The 20,737-nt window shown below is 43.8% G+C and overlaps 1 protein-coding gene across 16 annotated transcripts in view; it reads left to right on the forward strand.

Moving 5' to 3' along the window:
* The window catches only part of HDAC4 (histone deacetylase 4), a 236,430-nt gene that overhangs the window by 195,043 nt on the left and 20,650 nt on the right, over nucleotides 1-20,737 (forward strand). For 15 of the 16 annotated variants that reach the window (XM_030485807.1, XM_030485810.1, XM_030485798.1 and 12 more), the window contains 6 exons: nucleotides 3,477-3,523; nucleotides 11,568-11,675; nucleotides 12,196-12,251; nucleotides 13,000-13,087; nucleotides 14,271-14,390; nucleotides 16,170-16,267. In XM_030485807.1, coding sequence (XP_030341667.1) covers nucleotides 3,477-3,523; nucleotides 11,568-11,675; nucleotides 12,196-12,251; nucleotides 13,000-13,087; nucleotides 14,271-14,390; nucleotides 16,170-16,267 — 517 coding nt within the window. Of the gene's footprint in view, nucleotides 1-3,476; nucleotides 3,524-11,567; nucleotides 11,676-12,195; nucleotides 12,252-12,999; nucleotides 14,230-14,270; nucleotides 14,391-16,169; nucleotides 16,268-20,737 lie in introns of those variants that run through there. The other variant, XM_032919924.1, reaches the window with a different exon arrangement.

The raw sequence follows: 20,737 nt of genomic DNA on the forward strand, positions 1-20,737 counted from the left end.
GGTTGTTTATCCTTTTCACTGGACACTGTCTCTTCTTGAAACAGGGCTCCATCTGTCATGAAATACAGGCATTTTCCCAGCAAAATATGTAGGGAATGGTTGTTCAAATAACCAACACCCCCTCCAGCAACCAAACCACATTAATTCTAACACCTCACCTCTGTGGAGTTATCATCATCATCTCCTTTTGTGCCTTTGTGATAAGCTAGAGGGGTAGTTTGGGAAGTTCTTACGTGAGGGTCAGCAAAAAGACACTTCTGGAATCTAGAAGCTGAGAAAGTTTCTTTTGGGCTTAGCTTGACTTTGGACAATATAAAAAGAGGATTAACTCGATGGTCTACATGATGTAGTAGTCACAGCAAAAGAGCTGGAAAGGTTTTGCAGCATATTCAGTCTGTACATTTGATCCCCAAAGAGGAAAGCTATTAGCCAGTTGTTTAAACATAGAATTAGCACCGTATTTATAGCTAATTGACCACCTCTTTAAAATCCAGAGAAACTTAAAGTAGACACATCTGGCTGAAAAACAGCGCAATTAATATGTAAAGTTTAAAGCATTTATGCTTTTATATCCTTGGTAGTGTAAAACTCTTACCTTGCATAAGGTATATTCACCAGGGAGGAGAAATTCTTGCTCTGCCTGGGAGTACTTATGTAGTTTTGCGTCTCCCCCATGTCTATAACAACCATGTAGAGATCAAGTTTATTCCTGTAGTGAAGAGAAATAATTCTAACCTGAGGCAATTCCAGTACAACATGTTGCCTATTTCAGGGTAATCTGCAACAAGAGCAAGTTGTCTCAAAGAGCTACATCCATAGGCAGAAGGTCAGGTCCCCAGGATCTCCACTAAGAAGGGCTTTCCAGTAGCTCTTGGCTGAGCTTAAGCCTTGTTTCCCAAACCCACTTGGCAGCATTGTAGCCTTAAGCTGCTAGCAGTGGGACTCGCTGCCAGCTCGTGTGACCACCTTTGCCCAGACAGTGGTGGAATGCCTCTTCCCACTGCCCAGTTGTCCTCCTGTTGCACATTGAGCTGTGCATGGGCCACACTGACACTTGTGCTGAGCACAAAGCTTGGAGGAAGAGCAAGCAGCTTCGCACCATTCAGTTTGGCTGGCAGTCAGCAAGGCAGAAGAAGTTGATGGCTTGAAAGACAAGCAACATTAAGGCTTTGAGAAAAACAGAGAAAATCTGGAGGGCTTATTTTGCATCTGTAAGAGTTATCACATCACTTTCTGGGCTTGCAGATGAGCAAATCATCCTCAAAGTTCTGTAGGTTTATAAACTGGATCCTGAAACAAGAACACGCTGTCTCATGTCCATCACCACCCTATGTGCGTGATTCGTACATGTGCCTGGCTGAGATGTCTGCATAGCACCCAGGGAGAAGTTCTGCTTTGGAAGCAGGGTAGGAAGGGTGATGCTGGCCCTAAAACCGGTTTATTAACTTGATGAACTTCCACAGTGCTGGATCTGAGCAAGGGTAACAGCCAGTGGTGTGCTGGGGAAACCTCCCTGCCAAAAAGAGATGAACAAGCCTGGAAGCATCCCCTTCTTCAGCCTGTTGAGAGTTTAAAAGGCTTTTAAATTTACAAAACAGCTTTCTGGGGTTCTTTTAAATACATTAGAGGTTAAATGTATGACAGGTTTGAAGTCTGAGACCAAAGCTTTGTGTGAGGCTCACATGCAAATAGAAGTTTGTTAGACCTGAGTGCCTTGACATATGTAGACTCTGGTGGCTGACTCCATGTAAACTCTTTGCCTTTGATATGTCTATGAGGAAGAAAAAGCATGAGAAACCTCAGCCTAAAAGGAAGAGCTTGTAAAGCTGGGGGATGAAAACACAGGATGTTTCTTCTTAAGCTTCTGCAAATGCTAAGGGGGATATCTCTTCATCTGGCAGTTCTTTAAGAGAAAGCAGGAAGGGGGTAGATGGGTCAGGGGGTTCAGAATTGTAAGCAGGCTTCCTTGTGGCTCTGCTGATTATTTTTACTTCTGCACTTGTCCTGTAGCTCCCTACTTCTGAGTCACTTAACGAGTGCTGCTCTTTACATCTGTAGAAGAGACTTTCAACAGAAGCCCAGCGCTGATGTTGAAGTTACTTTCCCCACATGGACCCTGAGCATCACAAAGATCTGCTTTGCTGTGGTTTATTGACTGGTTTTGAACGTGGTGGCCTTCAAGACAGGTTGCCCAGCTCTACCCCTGGAAGTGTTGCTAAAGCCCTTGGAAGTCTGAGGATGGAAAATAGGAATCCATCTCTCATTTGGCAGTGTAAAGCTTTGGAACCTGTTGAACAAGTTTAAAGTTGGGCAAATAAGGCTGCTTTTAATTTGGAGAGAGCAATCCGAAATTGTTTTCAAGAAGATAGATATCAAAGTAATGGCTGGATTAGCAGTGAAGGATGTGACAGGAGGTCTGAGGCAGGATGATCTAAGAACTTTCATGTGGATCTAATCAGAGAGTGAATCTTGCTGTGCACTCAGATTAATAATATAGATGCATTAACTCTGCTGTCAGTCACAGGGGTAACGTATATGTCTGCAACGCATTTGACACCAGCATGGTTCTCAGCAACCTCTGTCTGCTGTCATGTCTAATTCATGCTCTACAAAGCTGGTACTTAGCATTTAAGGGAATTTATTCTTTCAGTATAGACATGACCAGGACAAGAACCTGGTTTGGTGGCAGAAAAATACAATTCAACCAGTTTTATGTCACCGTTCACTTTAAATAGGTCTCAAGCCAATGAATCTTGGGCAGTATACTCCAGATCTTTCACAGTGTCTGCATGCACAGATTTCCTTCTCCCTGTTTGCCTGGGGTGTGTAGGCACGTGTACAAGTCATACACGTAGGTTGGTGGTGGATATGAGACAGCTTGTTCTTGTTTCAGTGTCCAGTTTATAAACCATGGAGGATGATTTGCTCATCTGCAAGCCCAGAAAGTGATGTGATAATTCTTACAGATGAAAAATGAGCCCTCCAGATCTTCTCTGTTTTTCTCCAAGTCTTAGTGTTGGTTTTACTTTTTTAGTTGGAACATGCTTTACCACTGGTTTATTTTCTTGTCTTCCTCTTTCCTGTGCTCCAAAGTCTTCTAGGAACAGCAGATGACAGATAATTAGGGTGGGTTTATGATTTCCTATCCTCTTTCAGTTGAAAGGGGTTACAACGTTCATGCTGAGCAGTTTTTGGTAGCATCTCAGTCATTTATAGTCAGCACGACTGCTTGAAACGTAGGATAACACACAAACCTTGCATAAAAAGCAGTCATTTATAGAAGGCTTTTATATTGGGAAGGCTTTTAAACAAGCCCAAGTGCATACATTGTGTATGTGTGCATTGCAGTGGGTTGGCTGTGTGTTTTCTGAGAACTGTGTTTGGAAAGATTGCAGCATTGCCATCAAATTGGAGCAAAATCTCGTGAACTTTGACTTCGTGACTTACAGGGTCCTTTTTTGGTTGTTTTCCTACAGGTTCCCTAACATCGATGTTTGTCAGGCTTCCTTGCGGTGGTGTCGGGGTGAGTACTCTCTTTAATGTGTAAATAATGTCCTGTTTGTTCTCCCCAGTCCCATTGGTACCAAAAATCGTTGCTTTGCATTCCAGCCAGTGGGTAATTGCAACCAGATGTCACCCATAAACAGGGTCTGCCTGGGGTGCGGGGTTGCAGCAACAGCCTCACGTGCCTTTCTTCAAAAGCAGCGTGAAGATGTTGAAGCTATTTTGGAGCACTGAAGTGTGTGTGACATTCACAGGCATGTTTTGTCTCTGGCTTTTAGGAGGAGAAACCTCATTTCCCAGGCAGTCATGTTTAATGGCTTAGAGGTTCCCTCATTTGAAAGCAACCCTTACATCCAAACAATGCTTTCTGCCTAGAATGCAAGATGTGCTTTTCATGCTGCTCGTGCTGTGTAGGTGTTTCATCTTCAGTATTTGTACTTCAGAGCTGCCTGCCTCCTCCTGCAGGTGGAAAACATATTAAGCAAATAGTGATATTGAAGGACAGTATTGGGGAAGTGCCTGTAAATAGTAAGTTGCTGCATTTGTGTCTGGGCTACATTACTGTCCTCGAATGTAATGTCTCACAGGTTATGCGGCACAAGGGAATTCAGTATTTGGCATCTTCCTCCAGGACAGTCACATGTGGATTCGGAAGGAGGTGACTAAAATACCCCTCCATTCATCACAGCAAAGCTGAACATAAGTTTTGATCTGTCAAGAATCTATCTAATAAGGCAACTTGCTCTTGTTGTTTGTTCCCATAAGACTGAAAACCCCCAATGCCATGCAAATACCTTGTGTCGAAGGTTTGTGTTGTGCTTCTTTGAAGCCTCAAAACTTGAAAGTTTCCCTTTCAAGTCAGACTTTCTGCTCTAAAGTTTCTGTGGAGGGTGACAGTCGAGAAAATCGCAGAGAGCAGGAAGGGGAAAGAATGAGAAGAGACAATAAAAGGCATTGTGTTTGAAAACTCACAGTGGTAGTTCTTAGGCATAATTGTAGCTCGTGAGTTGAATTTGGAGGTCTGGATTCTGTTATGGAAATGAACCAAAATTGTTTTCTTCCTGAGTCTTTGCAAAATCGCTGCTTTGAAAATTATCCCGTCAAAAAAGGAGGGGGAATAAAAAAGAAAACCCCAAAACAAGAATAATCGGCATTTATTCCTACCGCCATGCGGAGAGAGATTTCATTCTGTATTGTAAATATGCTGCAGCCTCCTAATTCATGGCAAATTTTTGGCTGGAGTTTCAAAGGTTTGCATTTACTCTGCCCTGCAGTCAGGCATGCCATTCAAAGCAGAAATTATCATTTGCAAATGAAGGCTGAAGGGTAACAAGTCGAGACTGTGCCTGAGCCTAGTGTGGGCCCACAAGTCTTCTATTAAATCCCAAATCAAGGCAGGAAACGCCATGGTGCTGGTATTATTGATATGCTCCTAAGAAAGATAGAGTTTGCAGTTAACTTGCTGGTTGGTTTTCTCCACAGACCCTTCAATATTCAATATTAAATAAGGCATTTGCTGTCTTTTGTCCAGTGCTTTAGCAGCCCTAGCGGATAATTCTCATGTTTTCTAGGAAAAGCTTTTTAAACCCAGTAATTTACTAATAATCTTAGAATCCCAGAATGGTTTGGGTTGGAAGGGACCTTAAGATCATCCATTTCCAAACCTCGGCCATGGGCAGGGACACCTTCCACTAGAGCAGCTTGCTCCAAGCCCCTGTGTCCAACCTGGCCTTGAACACTGCCAGGGATGGGGCAGCCACAGCTTCTCTGGGAAAAGTCTGTGCCAGCGCCTCAGCACCCTCACAGGGAAGAACTTCTGCCTTAGATCCAACCTGAACTTGCCCTGTTTCAGTTTGAACTCATCACCCCTTGTCCTATCGCTACAGTCCCTGATGAAGAGTCCCTCTCTGCATCCTTGTAGCCCCCTTCAGGCACTGGAAGCTGCTCTGAGGTCTCCACGCAGCTTCTCTTCTCCAGGCTGAAAAGCCCCAGTGTTCTCAGCCTGTCTTCATACGGGATCTGCTCCAGCCCCTGATCATCCTCATGCCCTCAACTACGTAATAGATTTATTCATAAAAATGGCTTTCTGCTGTTCTGCTTGGATTTCCTTCCCCAGTTACCTCAGTGACTATTTGTGTACTGGTGCAGGAAAACATGATCTTCACTGGGATGGGGATAAATATTATACTTAATATACACAGCCCTGCTATATATTTGTAGGGAAGATGAGGCTACTGTACCAAACCATTAGCTAGAGCATAGTAAGTGTGTTGCACTTTTGTACGTCCTGTGGATGGGTTTGAGCGTAGACCATCTCCTTTGGGGTAGAAGATCCATGTGGTGAACTCATGGGGTCCTTTCCATCCCTTTTCTTACTGTGTTTCAGAGTGTGAGATGAGTCAACAAAGCTGGCTGAGCAGCGTTGTGTGGTTATTGAAGAAGCAGAGGGAAAGCTGTAGCCTTTGTTAGCGTGCCAGTTCTGTGAGACAAGTTGCTCTTGATTTGATTTGCTATGGGAAACTGTTAGCAGCATCCCTGTAGTGGGATCTTAGCTGGGGCCATAGAGCACGCCTCGCAGGAGCAGCTGAAAACCAAGTTATTTTCTGCACCAAAGATGGGTTTGAGACAAATATAATTTCTTTTTTTTTTTTTTTTTTTGAGGAAGTCAGGAAAGGGAGTTTAAATAAATCAGAGCTGAGGATAAAACATCAGTTAGGAAGAATTTTAGTGTGAGAGGAGGTGTCATGTAAATGTGAGAAGTTTCAGCATGCGAGTACTGCTGGGAGCTGGAGTGCTTGTTGTGGTATAATGAAATGATTTCAAATTGTTCTAGCTAGAGAGTTTAACTGGTGTTTTTCTGCTGTTGCTTGGCAGGCTGTTTTCAGGCTGCAAGGTGGCCATATAGCTTTTCTGAGTGATGGAGTTTTATTTAGATTGCCACGTTAGCAGAACATTACTCATTGCTAAGTAGTCATCAGTCCCTGTTTTCTCCTCTTCTTCAAAGTTGAGAAGGTTGTGGAGAGGCAGCCCTGGTGCTGGGAGAAGTTTGTGTAGGCTTCAATTGCTTTGTAGTGGTGAATATTTCCTGGTAGTGAAGGAGCATCAGGTGTAAGTGAGGATCAGAGCACCTTCAGGACATCATCTTGACTACTAATGGTTTGTAGCCCAGATTTGAAGGAGATTTATTTCTTCCCTGTGAGGGTGCTGAGGCGCTGGCACAGGGTGCCCAGAGAAGCTGTGACTGCCCCATCCCTGACAGTGTGGTCATAAGCAAGTGTCCTTTGCTGATGTTATTAAAGCAAATGCTGATGGTCATCAAAGCAAAAGCTGCCTGCAAAGAAATAAGGATGATGTTATGATAATGAGAAACTAAATAGTGATCTAGCACATGAAAGTCAGGGTTGGATGCAAAATAATGCCTGTGGGTAGAAGGACTGGCCTGGAGCAGGTAAGAGCTCAATGACTGCTGTTGTTTTTTAACTCAGGAGCTGAGAGTGACAGGTAAAATTATGGTCTGGAAAGCTTGAAAGCATGTTCTTTTTCTGCAAACAATTGAACACATTTGTCTTACCTAGGGAATTTTATTCGATTAAAAGAATAGATGGATCTGAAAGGCAATGTAGGTCAGTTTATGGGGAAGAAGCCCATGAAGAGCTGTTAAGAGCCAGGATGAGGGATAAAGTCCTGAGTTCTTACCAGCCAGCAAGGCAAAGCAAAAGAGAGTGAAGGAGCAGGAAAAAGTTTAGACCAAATCGCTTCATCACACAACACCTTTCAATCTCTCTCTTTAAAAATGAAGTCACAGTGGCTTGAAATCTGTGAGAAAAAGGCTAAATTTGTTCCCTGGTGCTTGAAAACTCTTGTCAGTTCTTTCTCCTCACTGGTTTGCTTAATACAGTGAAGCCTTGACATCGCTGTAGCTGACACTGCCAAACCTCCTCCCATCTGCAGGCTTCTGATCATAGCAAGAAGGGAATAAAGCACAGAAGCACTTATATCAACAGATGTGAGCTCTGATTTAAGCAACAGTAATTTATTCCTACTGTTCTTCAGCAGCATCTGCAAGTGCAGTACTTGGGACGTTACCTTCACTTCTCTGCAGCACACACTCTTTCCTTAATGTATGGCTTACGTGCACCATTACCTAATCCAGGATAATTAGAAGAAGATTTTTGGGCAAGGAGTTCAAGCTTTGGAAATCAGATTTGCATCCAAACACTCAAAGACTCGATCTCATGATAGCTAATAACTTAGTTTTCTTTTGTGTGATTATTTTCTTCTTCCATGGAATGGAAATGAGAAGAAACTAAAGAGCAGGTCTTAGAAGAACAAAATATGAGTGTGGTTGTTTAATCAGTGCTTAAGAGCAGGAGAAGATGTGGTTAGGTAAAGACAACTCGCTGGCAGCACAGATAGCATGTGCTCCTGTCGCTGAGCGTGATGAGAAGGAGTGATGAGGGAAGAGCAGAACTCTTTTGCTCCTCTTAGCTTCAGACACTGCAAAGCAGCACTACAGCTTGTCTCTACCTGTCCCTAGGCTTAATTTCTTATCTGCATTGCTCTTCAGCTAAAGAAATAATGAAACCTTTTATAAGACACTCATCTCACTTTGAAGGAGCTGCACATTAGTGTATAGGAGGGTATACAGTGGCAGTAGGAACCTTATCATGTATATTAATAAAGACTTCCAGTTTATAAGGAAGGACAAAAGTCTTTTGGTTTTCACCTTGAAACATCTTAGACATTGCTCATAGAAGAGAGCCTGTGTCAAGCTGTTGACCCTTCCTGCATTCCCCCATCATTTGCTAATAATGGTACATGCTGTGAAGGTTAAGAGCCTCCAGCAGGTCCCAGGCACTGAATTCCCTCTCCCCACCTTTAAAGGAGCCCTTTCCTATGGGCTTATCTAACAGAAACAGCAGCTTCTTTATTAGAATGAGCAAGGCATTAATATTATTCTCAAGAAGAGGAGTGTGCTGACCAGGACAACTGCTCCCCATCCAACAGCCACAGATGTGGAAGACTCAGTATCTCTGACGCAGTCGTATCCTCCAGCTCAGGAATAAAAAGAGAAATATACGCTGTTGGATCCACAAAAGGCAAGAAATATGCTTCCTCTTTCTGTAAAGTCCTTCCAGATGGTAAGGCTTGATGTGCTGTCCCAGCAACAACTCCTGTGATGGCAGCTACATCAAAGAGCTCGTAGGCAGGGAAAGCCAAATAGCGTCTCGCCTGTAATGAACTTCAGAGTTCAGGAATGATGGAGGGGTCAACAGCAGCCTGTGCACCAAACAGCAGCAGCTTCAGAGCTGGAGAGCAGTCCAGCTCAGGGCCACATTAATAATATTTTCCACCATGGCAGAGTCTACTCCCCCCCTGCTGTGGAGCGCTGATGGCTTCAGTGGGACTGTTCAAACACTTACAGCCTTGCAGATGATGAAGTGCTGCCTTGGAAGAGGGCCCAGTGGTCTACAGACATCTATTCCAGGGGAGGTGGCTGGGTGTTAAATCCTTATCTTGGAGATGTTTGCAAGCGGGATGGGGCAGTGGAGAGCTTGAGGGTAGCAGTGGACATCTCTGGCTTGGGAGTTGAGTGCGGGGGCATGGCAGAGTCCTTGACTTTGGCTTCTGGATCACAGATGGAGTGCTTTTATCAAGTACTTCATTTCTTTCTGCAGAAATAATGGCCCTTTAAACCCACCCCGTCTTGCCCTCCATCAAACCAGGTTTGATGCCTGGTTTCTGCAGGCGTCAAAGGGCCTGAATGTAGCAGTGCTTGTCTCAGGCACTGGTGACTTCTGCATGCTTTATAAAGGGGAAGGCTGGCACAAACAGATGTCTGAGGAGATCCGAGGATCTGTCGGTCCCTTATGTAAAGCCATGCTTCAGATATGTGAATTGTGGTGGTTTGTATTTCCATTCCTCTGGTGCCTCACGGTGAATGAAGATAGCCCTCTGCAATTCTGCGTCCATGGAAGGGGCCTGATACTCGCTGTAGCCAGGCAGAAGCTACTGGTGTCCTGCAGCATTTTCTTTCAAGACCGAGATGATATGCTTAAAGGTGGGTTAGATATGCTCAAAGATAGGTTAGGTACGTTCAAACGTGGGCTAGATACTCTGAAAGATGGGTTAGATATGCTCAAAGATGGGTTAGATACGTTCAAAGATGGGTTAGATATGCTCAGCCCAGATGTCTCGGTGCAGCTGTATCTCACTTGAACACAGACCGAGGGCACTGAGGTGGTCAGCTCTTAGCAAAAGGCAAGTAGATGTTCTCTGTTGCATAAACCGTGAGTGTCTCCTGCTCACAGATACTGGGGGGAGAGGAGCTGAGGGTGAAGACTGCTGGGTTCCCTGAGGGAATGTAGCAGTGTCATCCTGACTGCAAAGCCATGGTCATCCATAAAGTTTTTCCAGGAGTGCTGAGGAGGAGCCCAAAAACGGACCCTTGCAGAGCACTAATGCACTGGTCAGTGGGGAGGAGAAGCAACTTGGTCTTCTTGCTACTTTGATAGGGGCTTTTGGAGGGATGCGGTCAGTCAGTCCCATCTCCTGCATGGGTGCAGCACTGATCCAGGACTCCTGGAGGTGTCATGCATAAGCCAGACCCCATCATACTTCTGTTCCCATGTCACTACCTAAATTCGTGGGGGCCCAGAAGAGGCCCTCATACCACAGGTGTAGTCACTGTAGGGTTTTCCCACCAGCGCAGTGGCTTTCCTCAAAGTCTGAGACAGCGCATATATTGGCAGCATTACTGCACAGAGATGGCTTTTGGGTATCCTTCAAATGCTTTCCTGGTTTACTGTGGCTTCAAAAGCATCCTCAGGGCAGATGCTGCCAGAAGCCATCCCTGATAACAGACCTAGGACTATTTCCACTGGCTTCAGCACAGCCGTGAAGGAGGTGGACCAGTCTCCTACGGGGCCACTTGCATCTCCATGCAGCTGAATGAGTAGACTGGATGCCAGACAAAACAAATCATCTCTTTCCTTCCCCATTGGCATTGTTCCCGTAAATAAGCTCAACATAGAGTCATAGGTGAAAGATAGCTGGTGATTCTTTGCATTGAGACATGTTGCATGGGTCTGATGACATGGATGCAGTGAGGAGACCCAGAGCTTCAGCTTGGAAACACCTTCCAGGAGCCCTCCTTCTCCCTCTGTTCTCTGCAGAGTCACAGCCAAGTGGCAGTAAAAGAAAGAACAGGGATTTCATCACTTGTCTGCACTTACCTTGTTGGGATGAATGTGGTAAAAGCCAATGCTTCTCCCTTTTTGTTGCAATTAGGACATGATCTCATAGTGTAATGACCTGGGGATGTCTGCAGAATGCCTTGCTTTGCCTCTGGCCTGTTTTGCATGTTTGTGGGGAGAAAACCATAGAGGATGGTGGTCCTGTCAAGTATGGGGCACGGAAATAAATGCCTGTAGTCAGCAGCTCGATGTTGAAGGTCTGTTGTTAGCTTTGATGAGACAGGGTTGAAAGGATGGTTCCCCGGGGAAGCTGCTGGCAGCGTAACCTTATCCTGGCAGTTCTGGGCAGACGTCTTTTAAACATCCACTATTAAACATCTTTCTTTATTGTGTGTGGGTTTTATTTTATAGAATCATTGAATGATTTTGTAAACCGTTTTATTTCATCTGGGTTCAGTTTCCTCCAGCAATTAAGAGAAATACTGATACCGTGGTGGTGGTAGGAGTTACTGGTTGGAGACACCTGTAAATTTACAGTGCTGGAGATGCTGAATTTGCTCCTCTATTACAGCATTGACCCTTTAGTATTGCAGAGCTGTTGGAAATGATTATCTCTTGAGTGTCATTTGGTTGGCTGGACACTCAGTAGTGGTGATGTTACACCACTCCTACCAGTAGTGAGGTCCCAGCCCTGGTACCGCCAAGATCAGTTGTGCAGTTTAATGCGTTTAAAATGAATGCATTTAAATTGAATGTATTGAATGCATTTATGCATTCAGTACAGAAGAAGAAGTTTATAAACTGTGGGTCTCTGTTTCCTGGCTGTCCTTGTTGCTCCTAAACGTGGTTCCTGTGTGTCTCCCTTAGGTTGACAGTGACACCATTTGGAATGAAGTTCACTCGTCTGGTGCCGCTCGCCTGGCCGTGGGCTGTGTCATTGAGCTCGTTTCCAAAGTAGCCACAGGAGAACTGAAGGTTGGTATGAAGATAACACTTGGCTTTGATATAGGTTCTGTACAGGACTCTGCTCAGGGCTGTGGTATGCAGGAGGTCCAGTTAGCTTCCTTTTAATGGCACCATCTGGCTTTAGTCATAAACATCCTTGAGGATATCAGCAAGTGAGCAGCAAACTCCTGGGGAATGTTCTTATGCACCGATTAAATGTACGAAAGAAACCAGAGCACCAGAAGAAATCACTGTTCCAGTGTTATCTGAGGGTCTCGTTGTTGCCTTCAGCCAGCCCCTTTGCTGTTTCAGTGACCTCATGCAGAATTTCTCTTTCCCTTGAATAGAAGGAAATGCTGCACCAACCAGTTTCTGCACAATTCATGTGGACATTTTTCCCCCCTTCAAAACGCGGGAGAGTATCATCCACTTGTGAGAAAACCATCAAGAACAACTACACAGTTCCAAAGCAGAATTAATGCTTCCGTTCTTGGTGCTCTAAACCTTCCTTTCTGCCTCACTTCTTCCTTTTCTTATTTTTCATGGGTAGAATGGATTTGCTGTTGTTCGGCCTCCGGGTCACCATGCAGAAGAGAGCACACCCATGTAAGTATGCATATGTGCTTCCGTGTTTGTCTGTTGTGTGAGCTGCAGCTGGAAATTAGGGAGTTTGTTACGTTTTCATTACAGAATGTCTTGCTTATTGATGTGCAAGACAGTTTTATAGTCAAAGCTCCCAGTAATTCTCTGGAAGAGGGCAAGATCCTGCTTAGTGGTTTCAGGTGGATATTTTTGAGCCAGAGTCAGCATTAGAGTCGTGCTTTGAAAAAGAACTGATGCCTTTATTTGCTTTAACCTTGTGAATTGTTTTAAATTCCATGTTGATGGCTTGTCCAATGTGAAGAAAACAAGGGGACACAACTAACAGTAGTAATAGCAAATATAACTATGTCCTGTGGTCACAACACTAAATTAGGAGAGCGTCAGAGTAGGAGGGCTTCACATAGCAAAAGCTCGAGTTGACCATTTTGTGTATGTTTAATATAGCAGGGCTTTTGCCATCAGACTGTTCTCAAATCAAGGTCCTGTGCATAAATCATGTTGGCTTTTTATATCTGGCGTAACATGTGATGAAGTTTCATGTCTTGGGTGCTTCAGCGCTCTTTGGTGGGAGATGAGTGCTCGCTGTTGAGTTCTCCTTGACCCAGCATTGAGCACATCTATCTTCCAGGGAGGGAAGAAGAGTTAAGAGCAGGCGAAATCTCCTCCAAATGTGTTATATCGAGATGATAGATGCACTGGGACCAAGGAAATGTAGAATTAACACCTCTCCTTTTCCTCTCGTCACCTCCAGGGGGTTCTGCTATTTTAACTCCGTGGCAATCGCAGCCAAGCTGCTCCAGCAAAGACTGAACGTTAGCAAAATCCTTATAGTGGACTGGGTGAGTAAATGCCTGTTCTTACCCTCCAGGACAGCAGGTGGAAATTGTTCTGGGGTTTTTATCTTGCAAGGGCAACCCTGGCTTTGTCAGACAGGGAAAAAGAAAATGTTGCCCATGGTTTGCAAGCCAAAATTTGGGGTTTTTTTCAAGTCTGAGGCTTTTTTTCATTGAAGTGTTTTCATAAAAGAAAAATTTCATAAAGGGTCCATAGTTTTCAGAAGTAAATTGTAATTAATAAGAAGTTGCTTTCCAAAACAAGCCCATAAGACAGTCTCTAGGATGGGTAACAGCAAAGCATGCTGGATTTTGGTCCTTTAGTAATGAAGGTTTTGACCCTAACTGTTATGATCCATCCCAGCTTTCCCTTCAAGATGTGAGGACCAGTTACTGAGAGGGACAGGCTGTCTGGCATGACTTGCCCATGGGTCTGAATGCTCTCAGCGTCCTGCCTCTAGGCCAGGCAGTCAAAAGTGATCTCTGCATTGGAATGAGATGTATTTATATGGTTGAGAAGGCATTTGAGTTGCCGGGTATCAGTCATGAGTTTTGATGACATTGCTGTATATCTCCCATGGGCTAGACCCACAGGTTAAAATGAATGTCTTTGACTTTTTGACCCCCTGGATGGACATCCTTTTTCTCACTTCCCACCAACTGGTTTTCATGTCAGGAAGGGGAATTTGAAGACCTGTCTTGTTATAGACCACGTTTCTGTGCCAAGTAGAAATGCAATAGGGGATCCAGGTAATAGATTTGTGTTGTTTAACGTTGTTGGGTCCAACACAAATTTACTGGACACTTGTATCGGTGGTCACCCCACAGACCCATTAAAGATGCAAATTTGGAGTAACTCATGAAGTGTCTCTCTTCACCCCTCAAGATTGGTATGAATACAGTTCTCTCCATCCAAGTAAATTGAGCCTATCCTTACTTTTGATTCACATTTAAGATTGTGTTTACCCCCATTTATCCCATGTGTTAAACAAGGAGTGTAACCTGAAGCCAGCTGTGCAAAGCAGGTTACTCTCATTTCCAATCAGCTGCTTCAGCTATAACAGAGAAGCACAGAAAATGAAGCACAACAGCAAAGAAAACCCTTCCGAGTCTCAAGTTTGATGGCTTTAATCTGCATTTTTACTAAGGTACTAATCTCCCTCATATAATGCAATCTCTGTCCCTGAAGGATGTTCACCATGGGAACGGTACTCAGCAAGCTTTCTACAATGATCCTAATGTTCTTTATATTTCACTACATCGCTATGATGATGGGAACTTCTTTCCAGGCAGTGGTGCTCCCGATGAGGTAAGAGCATGGATTGGCATAGCATCCATCCGTGTCTGACAGGACCGGCTCTGGGCTGTGATTCAGGTGCCTCCCAACATCTTAGGGAGGCTCTGCCAGGCTCCTGCCTGCTCCCATGCTCATGCTTGTTAGTGCTCCTTTGGGAGTGTGTTTCTTGGGTTTATGTGTTTGGTGCCTTCTTGTCCAAGTCCTAACAGTCACGGATGGTAGGATTTGAGCACTGGTCACTTAGGCTGCTGGACCAATTCCAACAGTTCCTGGTGGTGTCCTCAGAGCCTGCAGCGGAAGGGCTGGGCCAGTGAAGTTGGAAGGTCTTTATTCTTGAGCCCCGGATGAATGCCTCTACATCCATTGCATCCTTCCTTTCCCTCTAGGTTAGCAGGACATACTGCCCTTCCAGAGTGATTTATCAAAGAGAAATGATATGAAATACTTAGTTTTGGATACTCTGAGGCACACCAGATTACATCTGAAAACTAGAGTTCTGGCCACGTCAATTCTATGTTTTCCAATTCAGCAAACATCCATGTTGCCATTTTGATTCCTAAAGAAACTCAAACATAACCTGATGATCTTAAAGGTCTTTTCCAACCTAGTTGATTCTATGGTTCTATGACACTGCTTCATTCCCTTGTTTGTGTGCTGCTGTTGTAGTGAATAAACAGCAGTCCTTTGCAGCAGGCTTAATTTCTGCTTCAGGATATGTAAAGGTCTCAGACCTACTTTTTGGCTGACCTTTTAATGATCTCGTAATCTGTCTTATAAAGTACCTAATATTGTAAAAGAAACACAAGACTATACCATCCACTCCAGATTTAACCATTTGTAGTATTTTTTAATGTGTCATTCCAGAGCAAATGAAACGATGACTACAAACCAAATTCAGTTAAAGCAGCAGATGGCTAAATAAGCCACTGTGGATGGGTGAATCCCCTGTGGTTTTTATACCAGTGATATTTGCACTAATACAAGGGAGAATGTGCACTAAAAGCCCCGCAGCTTTATCTAGCCTGAATCAACTGCCTAATTATTGTAGATCACCTTAATTTTTGCTTTTGTTTTCAGTTTAAATTCTGGTTTCATTTGCAGACATGTAAAAAGCAACCCCACAAAACACAGACAATGTGTGTAGGAGCTCAGAACCCTGTGCTCAGGCTGCTGCAAGGTCCCTGCTTGATGAAGGGACTGATTACAAGCTTTTGTGTTTCGATGTGGATGGGGAAAACATGGCCCTGCTTCTTAGCAAATAAATTCCTAGAAACCCCTTGTTTATGTGTTCAGTTTTTCCCTTTCTCAGGTATTTTCAGTCAGTGCAGACAGGGAGTTTCACAGGACATGCAAGGGTGGGGATGTACTGACATTTACCACCCTGATGGCCCTCAAGCAGTGAAAATCTCTGTGAATCATATTTTTCCCCAGCAGAGGGGGAGCTCACTCTGATTAAAACTGGGTTTTTTCCCCCGGTTGCAACTGCAATGAAATACAGAATACGCTTCTGGATGAAGCTGAAAAAGATATTGCATGTTACACGCTCTGCTGCAAACAAGGAAGAGGAGCCAGTTGATGAAGTGGTTTTTGGGTGAGCAGGTCCACAACTCCTGTAAAGACCAGAGCATGGAGGAGCTTTATTTTCACTCTTTGTTTTGGGGACCAGGTCACTTTAGAGGGAAAAATTAACCTTGCTGCTACCAAGCTATTGAATCAAAATCCATATTCAAGTGGAAGAATATTAAGACAGCATCCATATTTGTAATTCAGAGTACAATCTCCCTTTTTCAGGTTGGCACAGGAGCAGGAGTTGGTTTCAACGTTAACATGGCCTTTACTGGTGGCCTTGATCCACCGATGGGAGACACAGAATACTTAACTGCTTTCAGGTAATATTGAAGTTTTCCTCTTAGAAACTTATGTTTTTACCTAAACTGGGTTTCTTTTTCCTTGCACAGACCTCCTTAATCTTGACTTTCTCTCTTGCTAAGTTTAGAAATACGAGATTTATATCCAGTTGCTGTTCCTTTTTGAGTACCAGCATAAAAATAAAGCTGAATTAAGTTAAATCGCATATTTCTGGCCACAAGTGTGCCTGTGGTATTAAGGGATTGACATACTTGCTGCTCAGCACTGATTAACGCATGGATGTAAAATGTCAACTGATTTAAGCTCTTCTGGTTTTGGTTCAAAATCTTTTTACCTCTCTGGGGTGAGTATTTGTGTGGGTAAACCCAGCTAATGGGGAGGGGAGTCCAGAGAACTGGTCTGTTCTGTCATCATCAGGGACTTTAGTGGCAGGACAAGGGGTGATGGGGTCAAACCTAAACAGGGGAAGTTCAGGTTAGATCTAAGGCAGAAGCTGTTCCCTGTGAGGGTGCTGAGGCGCTGGCACAGGGTGCCCAGAGAAGCTGTGGCTGCCCCATCCCTGGCAGTGTTCAAGGCCAGGCTGGGTTTGTGCTTTTCTTACCGGGTTCTGGTTTCTCCTCAGAAGCAGCATGTTGTGTGTTATGAATAAAAATACAACCATCTTTTAAATAAGTGTTACCCATCACTCACTGTCAGAGTGTGAATGAAGGTAAGCAAAGCTGTGGAGTTGAATTCATGTGTTGCTGGGATATCCTCATTGATTAGCAGTAACAGTAAAGCCAGATATAAATCACCGTGCTGGGTTGTACAAGCATATCCAAGCATGCTCAAAAAAACACCTGGCATCATTTGATTCTCTAATTGGAGATAGGGATGAAGCCACTTGTTGACTCACTTGTTGATGTCCTGCTCACAGAAGCATGTGATACCTGAGGATCAGAGGGAGGTATCTGCAGGGAGTCCTTTGATCTGATCCTTACTTTCTTCCTCATAGCAGCATCATTAGAAGAGATGCATGAAGCAAAACACACATTAGCTGATCTACAATCATGCACACCCAGGTTGTGGTCTCTCTGAGCAGTGTCACTATGGGAGCACTGCAAGAGTGTTGGCTGAACATGTCTTGCTGCTCTGAGTGGCTAATGGGCAAAATACCCCAATGGGGCAATGTACATCACTGGCATTCTGGGGCTGTGATGCACTTGCTGCCCAGAGCTTCAGAGAATGGGAAAAGGAAGGTATTAAAACTAACTATGGAAGCAGCATAATACCAAGGTGAAATGAAGGTGGATCTCTGGGTGGAGGAGAACTTGTAAGTAATGCAGTAATGAATAGAGGCCGCTGTGAGACCACACTTTCCTTTCTGATACTCTTTCCAGGAAAACAAATCCAATTCTCTGACCTGCTGGATATAAAGGCTTTATTTTTCTTAGACTGTCCTGTTGTACCAGCTGCCTCCCCTGTGCCGCGGGTTCATCCTCTCCAACTGGCATCTTTTTTAACAGTTCTGGGTTGAAGTGGTTTTCAGACCTCAAACCAGATTTAGTGCCCTTTTGGCGACCACCCTGCTTACATTCACAGAGACACGCACTTGCCAAAACATGAAATATCGCCTTCGTGGAAGAGCATTAAAAATCTGGGAGCGTTATTTTCTGTCCTTCCTTGTGCACGTATTTGTATTCCATTATAGAGAGCAAAAAGAGCTTTTAGTCTTCAGCCTGCCATTAAAAAGCCTTCAAAGAACGTGTACAATTTAAAATCACATCTAGCCAAATAAGTGTCATTTGTCTTGCTGTTTTATTCCTGTTACGGGAAAGCAGCACTTTCCTGCAAAGTGGAAGTCTGTTTATCCCAGCAGTCAACAAGACTGATCTCTTCATTAGAAAGAGAACGCATAGAAATATGTGACAGAGTGACATACATGCTATTAAATACTAATTGAGTCTCAAGGCTGCTGGAAAATTGCTCCGTCTGCACAGTAAGACCTTTGCCAGCCATTCCTTAACAGGCACTGGTGTCTTTTTGCCCAGAGACTGCAGCTATTTGGGGAGCATATTTTGGAGCTAGTCACAGCCCTTATTTTGGAGCGGGGGGATGTTGGGAAGCTGAGGGATGTTGTGACTCATCCTCTTAGGTAGCACTTCCCGTAGTCTGCCCCATGTGCACACCTTCAGTCAAGAAGTTAAATTGGATGGGTTTTTTCATCTTATGCCAAGTCTGGTCATGATAATACATTATCAAGTGACCTTTTTAAATCTTAACCAGCTTCTTTGAAAAACATTTCCCTCCCCCCCCCAAATCTTTCTATTGATTTTAATGTAAAATAATGCTTTGAAGTTCACAATTTATAGTCTTCTGAGAGTTAGAAAGTGAAGGGAATGGGTCATATATCCTCTTTTTTTCCTCCTTCTTTTCTTGTGTTAGCCCCTTGAGACAATGCATGCCTTCAAGGCAGCACCTTGTTATTCCACCCCATCGAATGCCACGTTGCATTTGCTGGGGATCAAACCGAAGATGAAGAAAAGATAAGAAAATTGGCCATAATGAACTCCAGAAGCTGCAGGCATTTTCACCATGAACTTGGAAACTCACAGCGGAGAACCGAGCTTTAATTCAAACCAGTCCAAATGCCAAACTGTGAGGCTTTGAAGTCTGTAGAGGAATCAGTGGAAATCCTTTGAGCTAGGCAAAGATACTGATAGACTTTTTTTCAGCCTTAACTCTTGACATGCTTGTCTGCTTTTAGGGAAGAAATGCCTCTTTCTATGTAAAAACAGAGCAGAAGAAAAATAAGCAACATGCTTTTCATTTTTTTGTTGTATTTCAAGATGAGCTGGTGTATGGGTTTGATAAAAGCATGTGCTCTCACGACTAATAATTGCCCTCATCAATGTCTTCTGATGTGTGAATAAATAACCCGAATGAATCCTATCACCCCCACACTGGAAATCTTTTAGTGTCATTTTACTCTGTCCGAAGAACGCAGGGTAACTTGCATCAAGGATTTTTGCTATTGAGAAATACTCTACAGATGCTAGCTTCCCCCTGCTTGCAGTTCAGCGTTGGCTTGATCAAGACAGCCTGACCTCTTAATATTTATTAAGCCCACTAAGCCATTTCAAAAGTGAGAACAAGAGTTAATGCGAAGCGGAGAACAGCCTCGCCGCGCACTTTGTCGCTTATTGTCTTCATAACCAAGGGCTGAAATCACTGGCTGCCCTGTCTCAGGGTTGGGGTGATATCATGATTACTGTATTGGGGGGGGGGAATATAGGGTGGAGTCACCCTGGTCACTAATAAGAAGTGCAGAAGGGATTTGGGGAGTTTGCTTGGCGCTCCTCCACCCCATCGTACCTCTCAGGCTCTGCCTGGCCGAGACAGCGTGACATTCTAATTTAGCTGACCGTTGGCTGGGCAAAGGTCCCACAGCTGAACTCACCACTAAAGTATGTGGGCAATACAGATTTCACAGATTAGGCAGAAATGTGTTAAACTCTAATGTGAAAAATGCAGGGCATATGATTTTGAAAGCCCTTAACTCATCAGAATGTGTTCAGCGCTGTTATGCAGTAGTTATAGAAACAAACAGTTGTAAAATCCAGTGTGTCCGTGGGGGTTTTCTTTCTTCTTTTTACCAGGGTCTGTTGTTCCCTAACTTGTTATACAAGCAGAAAGCAGGTTTGCTTCTAGAAAGCCTCAGGAAGGTTTCAAAAGCAGGGTGTGCAAACCCGGCTAAGAGACCTGCAGTAAAACCTCAAGGACTGCAGCTAGTTCCTTATTACACAAACCCAGCAATTACTTGGTGAAATTAAATGGTATTATTTTATTCACAGGAGTTTTACTCTGAATTTACTATAAGCAGGTTTTCCTGATGATTCCAGCAGTTGTGTTGTCTCATAGAAATTTTTTTTTCCCCTACCCTGAGCTCTCCTCCACAATTATAATTCCATATACAGCTTGATTCCATGGTAGTTTTATTTCAAACACCTCAACCAGAAGCAAAAGCCAGGACTATATTTGAAAGGTCCCTCCTTCTGCCTTTAAGCATGAAATGAATTCATTTCCAATTTGGAGAGGGGATTTAGTTTTTTCCTTCAATCCATAAACCATTTCAGGAGTGAGTAAGAGGGAGGCGGGAAAGGTGATGTTTTGCCTGAAATGGTTGTTTCTGTAGTTCATATTTCATGCTCTCCTGATGCTGATTTTGTCCGCAAACTCCTTATTCCTTTTGACATAGTAAATGGCCATGACAATGGCTGCTTAGAGAAACAAAGATGAAGGCTTAGGGTCGTAGGATTAGACGTAGGAGCAACAGATAACGTGTTGTTAGATACAGATGTAGATATAAATGTAGATACAGATGTAGATATAGATGTGGCTAACAGTAGGGAAGAAGTCTCTGGAAAGAAAGTGTTCAGCCTTCTAAATTTCACCAATTTGCTCACTGAAATTGAGCATTTAAAAGCAAGAAGAAATCCTCTGTAGGATTG

The sequence above is a fragment of the Strigops habroptila genome, chromosome 5, assembly GCF_004027225.2.
Source record: "Strigops habroptila isolate Jane chromosome 5, bStrHab1.2.pri, whole genome shotgun sequence".
NCBI classification, from domain to species: domain Eukaryota; kingdom Metazoa; phylum Chordata; class Aves; order Psittaciformes; family Psittacidae; genus Strigops; species Strigops habroptila.